This window comes from Polyodon spathula, chromosome 13, assembly GCF_017654505.1.
Source record: "Polyodon spathula isolate WHYD16114869_AA chromosome 13, ASM1765450v1, whole genome shotgun sequence".
NCBI lineage: Eukaryota > Metazoa > Chordata > Actinopteri > Acipenseriformes > Polyodontidae > Polyodon > Polyodon spathula.
The window spans coordinates 24815993-24825619 of NC_054546.1; the positions used below are offsets into that span (position 1 = coordinate 24815993).

Consider the following 9627-nt stretch of genomic DNA (forward strand, 5'->3'; position numbering starts at 1 on the left):
GGTCAAAAGTTTTAGAACACCTCCATTTTTCCAGTTTTTATTGAAATGTACGCAGTTTAATGTCTCAATGTACTCTGAAATTAAAGCATAGAACAAATAAACAATTGGAGATAAAGAAATCATGGAATCGTTTTGTTTAACAAAATGTAATCTAAATTTTTGACTCCTCAAAGTAGCCACCTTTTGCAGATATAACAGCCGAACACACTAGTGGCATTCTTTCTACAATGGAAATCAAATATTGTTAAGAAAATTCTTCCCAACACTTGCAGAAGTTCCCACAAATGTGTTGCACTTGTAGGTTGCTTTGCTTTCACCCTTCTGTCCAGTTCATCCCAAACCAGCTCGATGGTTTAAGTCTGGAGACTGTGCTGGCCATTCCATGGTTTGAAGCCTACCATCTTGTTCTTTTCTTCTAAGGTAGTTCTGACATAGCCTGGAGGTACATTTTGGGTCATTATCTTGCTGTAGGATGAACCCCTGACCAACCAGGCGTATACCAGAGTATTGCATGGCACTGCAAAATGCTGTGGTAGCCGTTTTGGTTCAGTGTGCCACTCACTGTATGCAAGTCGCCGACCTGAAAAAAGAAACAAGGACCGGGGGTCACACATGGAGATTAGACAAAGGGGCATTCAGAACAGAAAATAGGAGGCACTTTTTTACACAGAGAATTGTGAGGGTCTGGAATCAACTCCCCAGTAATGTTGTTGAAGCTGACACCCTGGGATCCTTCAAGAAGCTGCTTGATGAGATTCTGGGATCAATAAGCTACTAACAACCAAACGAGCAAGATGGGCCGAATGGCCTCCTCTCGTTTGTAAACTTTCTTATGTTCTTATGACTCTGGATCCAGCAAAAGAGCCCCAGACCATCACACTTCCTCCTCCATGTTTGACAGCGTACTCGACGGCGTACAAAAGCCCTGCGTGATGAACCGAAGATTTAAAATTTTGACCACCTTCCAGTCTTCAGTAGTCCACTGGCGGTGCTTCATGGCCCAGGCAAGCCTCTTTTTCTTATTTTGCCATCTTAGCAATGGCTTTTTTACTGCCACTCGACCTGTCAAACCTGCAGCTCGAAGTCTTCTGTTCACAGTTGAAACTCAGACTTGCTTACTTCGACCAGTGTTAAGCTGTGCTTGAAGCTGTTGTCCTGTGAGCCGCCTATCTCGCAAGCTGTTGACTCTCAGAAACTTGTCTTCTGATTCTGTTGTGGCTTTGGGTCTGCCAGACCTCTTCCTGTCAGAGTTTCCTCCAGTTTCCAAGTGCCTTTTGATGGTGTAGGAAACTGTACTCACTGACACCTTGGCTTTCTTTGACCTAGGACCTCTGACATGCAGGATATAATCTAAGGAATTCAGTACCCTCAAAAATTCCAAGGAGGTAGAATCAGAATCAATGTCAACATGTCACCCAATCAAATAAATCACCCAATAAAAAATCCCATCATATTTGACTATCAATGGAGATAGCAGATCCCCAAATTCAGTCAGAAATTGCTGGTTTGACTCATGTGGTAGATTTAAATAATTACAATATGAACAGGTAATGAATGAATGGACTGTTTAATATCAAGGTTAAAACTTCAAAAGATAAATAACCTTCAACAGTTTCCTGTCTGATTCTAAGTTCACTACGGAAAACAATAGCAAGTCCACCTTCCAGCCCACTAGAGCGAGATTTCTGGTAAAAAGAATAGTTAGGTAGAGAAGCCTCAATCAAGGAAACATTATCATTTGGTCCAAGCCATGTTTCAGTTAAAGATAAAATATTAATGTTGCAATCCTGAATAAAATCACTAATTAACGGAGCCTTATAAGACAGAGACTTTACATTAAATAAACCTAGGCGTATATTGGTCCTTTCAAGGGGTAATAGGAATTTGACGAAGGTTACTGTAGCACACACCTCTGTGTTTACTCAGTGGGTAGCGAGAATGGCAGGATACTTTAACCTGAATTTTCATACCTCTTTAGTTTCCCTCCCCTCTGGGGAGAAGGTGAAAATTTGAGAACATGGTCAGGAGTCAGTCTTAAATGCCTGTTCCCTTTCCACGATCTACAGACACACATTCTAGTTATCCAGTTGTTTTCTTGCCAAATAAGGGGATTTGAAAGATAAATATTTTTGCAGACCATGAAGATTTTTGAACACGGGAGATTTGGCAGTTTTATTTGGTGTAACCCCTTTTTTTTAATATAAATCCGCAGTTTATCTATCAAGCACATCTAGTCAAAAATCTGCAGTTTATCTATCAAGTGCATCTAGTCAAGAATCTGCAGTGTATCTGTCAAGCACATCTAGTCAATCTGGTGCAACCAGTGACCCTTTAAACACTAAGGAAACTTGTAACAAAATCTCATGTGCTGCAAAACCACAACCTCCAAAAATGAAAAACCTGTGCTATGTGTATAGTCGGGGATGGATCGTTTATTGCCAATCTTACCCTGCTTGCTCACTGAATGTCATGGTATCCCTGAATAGGGAATTGTCCCCTCTTCAAAACAGGCAGAATAATTTAATAAACAAGATGTGTTGGAAATTTCAGGAAGTGATTCATGACAGAAAGCAACATGTTGTTGTATTAAAAAGATGTGCAGTATGTGGAAAGGGAGGCAACTAAAATGATCCCAGACCCTGAACTGTTGCTGCTTGCTCTAACCCCGTCTGCTTTCTTCTTAGGAGGCTTCGACCTGGAAGTGAAAGGCTGGGGAGTGGAGGATGTGCACCTGTACAGGAAGTACCTGCACAGTGACCTGATTGTGGTGCGCACACCGGTCGCAGGCCTCTTTCACTTGTGGCACGAGAAACAGTGTGCAGATGAGTTGACCCCCGAGCAGTATCGCATGTGCATCCAGTCCAAGGCCATGAACGAGGCCTCCCAGTCCCACCTGGGCATGCTGGTGTTCAGAGAGGAGATTGAGTCCCACCTGCGTAAGCAAGCCTTCCAGACACACAGCAACAGCAAGCCAGGAGAGTGAAAGGAGGCAGCCCAGAAGACACTCCCTCTCTGCCAAAGAACAGAACCGAGCCAAGTGTTCCAATACAATAATGGTATCCTGCCAATACAAGAACAGTTGCAGCAGTGTATCATTATTCCTTAAAGTATACATCGCAACATAATGTGATTATGCTAGTCAATGATTATTTTGTTAAGTCTTAAATAAGATTGCATAGTATATCATTAATTCAGTAATTCAACAACCATTTGGTACCAGACCACACATTCATATGGGGCACAATGAATCTTTCTGATGTTAGTAAGAAGTGAATTTATAATCACCCCTTGACATGATTTAAACCAGAAATGCCTAACAGAGGAATTTTTCCTTTTCTTTGTTTAACATTTTTCCTCTGTGCTCTGCAGGGTTTGCCATGGCTACTTCTCACTATTAGGATCCTGCCTGTTTAGTTGACCAAGTGGCAAACAGCTTTAATGAGGGACGAAGCTTGTGTGTCTGCAGCTGAAGTCTAAGTAACTTAAACAAACAAAGTCAACCAGGTGCGATTTCTGATGCATGAAAGGGTGTAGTATAGCATTTTTACAAGACAAAAAAAGGACAAAACCATTGGTCTGCTTGTTCTAGCTGTGTCATCTTTGACCTGATGTGTGCTGCACATTGATGTGACACACAAGCAATCCTTGCACATGCTACTGGAGAAGCAGCATGTCTTGTCTGTAGGTATTGCTTTGTAGACATTACATTGAGCTTCTTTCACCTGCCTTTTGAAATTGCTGCAACAGAGGTCTGGGGCGCAGGTAAGAGGAGTTTGGTGAGCTCAACTTGAACGGCAGTAGACATTTCTCCACATTACAAAACCACCAAACAATGTGGCACAATTGCTTGTAAGAGACCCAAGACTGACTGGAGGGCAGGCAAGGACGTTCACCTGCGTCGACCAGTAACTGAATACAGTATTTTTAAATGTATGGATAAAAAACAAACTGTACTGGTTTATTTACTATAGTTTTGCTTGAATGAAAAAAAAACGGATTGTGCTGCATTACATTTTATTTTCGCAATCATTTTCAAATCGTGTTTTGGAAGACGCAAATCGCTGTTTCATGTTATAGCCTTGGATATTTTTTAATGTTCTTTATTCTCTAACAAAATGCATAACCATCTAAAGAAGATTGCAAGGACAGGTTTGTTTTTCTTTTTAAGTCAGGATGTGAGAATTTGCTTGGTGTTTACACTGGTAGTCAATATTTTGGGAACTACAAATTATTAATTCAGTTTACATTCCTGATCTGAGACGTCCAATCACTTCCAGGGAGATATTTTTCTTTCTGTTTTGTTTCACTGAGTAGAGTGTGTTTGAGTGGTGACTGTACTTAGGGTGTTGTTTCAGGCTGTGGTCAGTGGGTCAGTGTTAAGCTCTCACTGACATCTGCTATCAGTTTTGTTAAAGGGAAGACAAATGTACAATTTAAAATCCAGTTATATTCCTGCTTTCTGATGGCGTCAAACACTGTCTAAGTTACTTCTGCACTAAACATGGCAAGCGCACAGGCATCTTGTTGTTCACAGCATTGATGGACTATTTTTCAAATGTGTGTGGTTTATTTTTTACCGTTTACAAATATAAATAAAATTATACAACATGATTTAGTTGTGGCAAGATTTTTTTTTTTGTTTTTAATCATTATGGATATATAGTGCCTATAGAAAGTCTACACCTCCTTTCAAAATGTTCAACTTTTGTTGCCTTATAGCCTGGAATTAAAAACCTTTCAGCATGACAACAACCCAAAGCACACAGCCAAAGCTACACTGGGTGGCTAAGGAACAAAAAGGTAAATGTCCTTGAATGACCCAGTCAGAGCCCTGACCTAAAGCCAATCAAATTTGTGGCATGACTTTAAGATTGCTGTCTGTCCCCAAGGAACTTGACAGAGCTTGAACAGTTTTTTAAAGAAGAATGGTCAACTATTGCCAAATCTAGGTGTGCACAGACCTATCCCAACAGACTCACAGCTGTAATTATGCCAAAGTTGCTTCCACCAAGCATTGTAGATAAGTGGGAAAAGAATCCTCATTTAAATGCATGAAACTCTGAGGCACTGACACAACAAAATGTGAAAAAAGGTTCAATGGGGTGTAGACATTTTCTATAGGCACTGTATCTGTTAAACAGGGTAGGAAAAGTATGATAATGTAAATGATGACATATTGGTCAAAATCATGTGTGGTTAAAGTGAGTGTAAAGTAATAGGCAGGATTTAGCAAACACAATGTCCCAAAGGGTTCAAACCAGAGGAAATAATCATTTCAGAAGCAATTGATAAACAGAAAGCAAAACACAACAGACAACATACTGAGGTGGGTTTAAATGTACTGGCTTTGTTAGTATTGCCTACCAGCTGATAGCTAAAAGATTGTAGTAGAAGGTTACCCCCACATTTCTGTTCAGTTTTGTTTTCAGTTGCCCCTGTCATTTTCTATAGACTTGCCTGTCTATAAGTTTTCATTGCAAATTGATGCTTAGGAATAGACTGATTTGTAGATTTAAGTGTTGTAACCATTTTTAATGTATTATAATCTACCATTAAATTATCTGAGTAATGTCTGCAATTTTAATCAAACTATAGCTTGTTCACAAGGTGGTGCTGTTAAACTGCTAAGACCTCCACAGACTCCAACCCTTTGGCTGCTCCTGTCACATTTACGACGAATTTCACAGACCCCTAGTTAGCTCTGATATTGCACTTGTTCAAGATTAGTGTGAAGCTGGATGTGTGAAACCAGCTAGAAAAACTGAAAACGTGTGTAATATGAATAACTAATACTGTAAAAATAGCAATGTTTATGGAATAGCCTGTGAAAAATGTGATGAAATAAAATATGTTAGAGACTAGAACAACTTATATAAAATAATTCAGAACCACTTTTCATTAATTAGAAATAAAAACAAAATGAATGAATGAACCAATAGTACAGCACTTCACCAGTCAAGGACATGACATAAATGATGTAATGTTTGTAGTATTAGAGAACAGCTGAAATTAGACAAAGCGACATAGTAAATGGAAAAAGACTGAACACGATTATGCCAGTGGGACTCAACGGTAAAGAATGAACTAATTAATACCAACAAATATATAACATTTAAATAAATAAATAAACAAAATTAATTCAAGTGCTGGGGAGGCCAAATCAAGGCTGATCCTCAATATAAATATAAGTTCATATAAAATAATGTTAATTAGAATTAATACAGATTTAAAGATATAAGTAAAAATGCCACAATATATAGAACACCATTACATCATATAAGAATAAATCATGGATTTGAATATAAACAATAACAAGTAGTTGTTATGCCGTCAAAAGCCTATAAAAACCTCCATTTTTTTTATTCAAACACATGTACGAGGTATCCCTCCTATACTAGAATACTGTACACGGGTGTTATTACTGTTGTTGTACAATTTCTTGGTTGTAAACGCTCCCTTCCGACCTTTTAGAGGGAAGGCTGGAACTCCCCGCGTCTGACAGTTCTCAAACAGTTCTCAGGGTTGGCCAGCCAGGAAGGGGGGCGAGACTCCGTTGTAATAACGCATTGACCCAGAAGGGAAATGACGTGGCAGCCGCAGATTGGAGAGGCGGTTGCACTCGTTTACCAGGGTCATGTGTGACAGCATAAAAGGGGACGGAGAATCTAATCTGTTCCTTCACATTTGGTTTATCATTAAAAACTGAGAAGGACTGTGAGAGACCGTGTTAACCAGTGAAAGCAGTGTTTGTTTGTTTGTCTGTGTGTAATCGTCTTGTTTGTTATACCACACTAGACAGCTAACACAATTCCGGAGCTGTCACCAAGGGCTAGCACTAAAACCGGAACAGCACTGCACAACGATAATCTCCTTTAAACGTATAGAACGGTGGGGGCTGGCTGAGTGGTGGTGATCGTGATGGGGACGATAGTAGTGTGTATTTGCTCACTGACACAACATAGTGAGGATTCAACAACCCGTTCTAATGCCCAACCCAAATTACAAAATCACAAACCCAGATTCAGTTTGGGTCAATAACAAATTGACCCATCACAACAACCAGTGTTCTGACCTATGTTTTTTTATTTAGCTTTACCGTGGAAAAGGTTTTGAGAGACAACAAGTAATGGCGTGACGTCGTGGGGTGGGGCGTGAACCTAGGTGAGGTCGGTGAAAGTGTTGTTGCATAGCTTTTGCAACCCGTCGACCGAACAAATATGAATGATTTAGATTCTGGTATAGTAAGCAAACTTGTTCAATTTGCAGATGACACAAAAGTAGGAGGAGTGGCAAACACTGTTGCAGCAGCAAAGGTCATTCAAAATGATCTAGACAAGATTCAGAACTGGGCAGACACATGGCAAATGACATTTAATAGAGAAAAGTGTAAGGTACTGCACGCAGGAAATAAAAATGTACATTATAAATATCATATGGGAGATACTGAAATTGGAGAAGGAATCTATGAAAAAGACCTAGGAGTTTTTGTTGACTCAGAAATGTCTTCATCTAGACAATGTGGGGAAGCTATAAAAAAGGCTAACAAGATGCTCGGATACATTGTGAAAAGTGTTGAATTTAAATCAAGGGAAGTAATGTTAAAACTGTACAATGCACTAGTAAGACCTCATCTTGAATATTGTGTGCAGTTCTGGTCACCTCGCTATAAAAAAGATATTGCTGCTCTAGAAAGAGTGCAAAGAAGAGCGACCAGAATTATTCCGGGCTTAAAAGGCATGTCATATGCAGACAGGCTAAAAGAATTGAATCTGTTCAGTCTTGAACAAAGAAGACTACGTGGCGACCTAATTCAAGCATTCAAAATTCTAAAAGGTATTGACAGTGTCGACCCAAGGGACTTTTTCAGCCTGAAAAAAGAAGCAAGGAGCAGGGGTCACAAATGGAGATTAGACAAAGGGGCATTCAGAACAGAAAATAGGAGGCACTTTTTTACACAGAGAATTGTGAGGGTCTGGAATCAACTCCCCAGTAATGTTGTTGAAGCTGACACCCTGGGATCCTTCAAGAAGCTGCTTGATGAGATTTTGGGATCAATAAGCTACTAACAACCAAACGAGCAAGATGGGCCGAATGGCCTCCTCTCTTTTTTTGTTCTTATGTTCTTAACTTTCTTATGTATATATATATATTATATATATATATATTATATATATATATATATATATATATATATATATATATATATATATATAATTATTATGCATAGTGAGTATACTATATCTGTATAGTATCAGATATGTGCAAAAGTTTTAGGCAGGTGTGAAAAAAATGCTGTAAAGTAAGAATGCTTTCAAAAATAGACATGTTAATAGTTTACATTTATCAATTAACAAAATGCAAAGTGAGTGAACAGAAGAAAAATCTAAATCAAATCCATATTTGGTGTGACCACTCTTTGCCTTCAAAACAGCATCAATTCTTCTAGGTACACTTGTATTTACAGTATAATCGTAAATCCCGAAAAACTACTCACTTCTAAATCTTTTGTAGTCATTTTTGTATTACTTTAGTATAAATACATGTTAATTTGGATTCATATGTTGTTTTTTTCTGACTTTATGTGAACGAAAAGACACACATTTGCCCATTTTCCCATTGGAAATAGTGATATTTTGAAATATCACTGTCCTGGTCACAAAAGCAAAGTTTGTGGGGAATAATAGCCATTTTCTATACTTTTGAGGCATAAGCAATTAGGAAATAACACATACTACCCAGGAACAAAAATGGTGTTACATAGTGTCATCAATTCAATATGTAGGTTGAAACACAATCATTAACTGAAACAGAAACAACTGTGTAGGAGGAATAAAACTGGGTGAGGAACAGACAAACTCAGCTAACAAGGTGAGGTTGCTGAAGACAGTTTACTGTCAAAAGTCATACACCATGGCAAGACTGAGCACAGCAACAAGACACAAGGTAGTTGTATTGCATCAGCAAGGTCTCTCCCAGGCAGAAATTTGAAGGCAGACAGGGGTTTCCAGATTTTTTTGAAGAAGTCTTTTGAAGAAGCACAAAGAAACAGGCAACTTTGAGGACCGTAGACGCAGTGGTTGGCCAAGGAAACTTACTGCAGCAGATGAAAGACACATCATGATTATTTCCCTTCGTAATCAGACGATGTCCAGCAATGCCATCAGCTCAGAATTTGCAGAAAACAGTGGGACCTTGGTACACCCATCTACTGCCATACCGCTGACATGGAAACAAGACCAAGCGACTCAACTATGCCCGAAAACACAGGAACTATAAATAGTTAGCTGTAGCAGAAGGCAGTTTGTTCGCCGAAGGGCTAGAGAGCGGTACACGAATGAGTGTCTGCAGTCAACAGTGAAGCATGGTGGAGGTTCCTTGCAAGTTTGGGGCTGCATTTCTACAAATGGAGTTGGGGATTTGGTCAGAATGAATGGTCTCCTCAATGTTGAGAAGTACAGGCAGATACTTATCCATCATGCAATACCATCAGGGAGGCATCTGATTGTCCCCAAATTTATTCTGCAGCATGACAATGACCCCAAACATACAGCGAAAGTCATTAAGAACTATCTTCAGCGTAAAGAAGAACAAGGAGTCCTGGAAGTGATGGTATAGCCCCCACAGAGG

The 9627-nt window shown here is 39.3% G+C and overlaps 1 protein-coding gene across 1 annotated transcript in view; it reads left to right on the forward strand.

Annotated features, from left to right (window-relative positions):
* csgalnact2 (chondroitin sulfate N-acetylgalactosaminyltransferase 2) overlaps nucleotides 1–4611 on the forward strand; it is a 56212-nt gene extending 51601 nt beyond the window's left edge. The window contains exon 8 of the mRNA XM_041268598.1: nucleotides 2685–4611. Within this exon, the coding sequence (XP_041124532.1) occupies nucleotides 2685–2983 (299 nt within the window). The 3' untranslated portion in view covers nucleotides 2984–4611. The remainder of the gene's footprint in view (nucleotides 1–2684) is intronic.
* Nucleotides 4612–9627: the final 5016 nt, after the last annotated feature.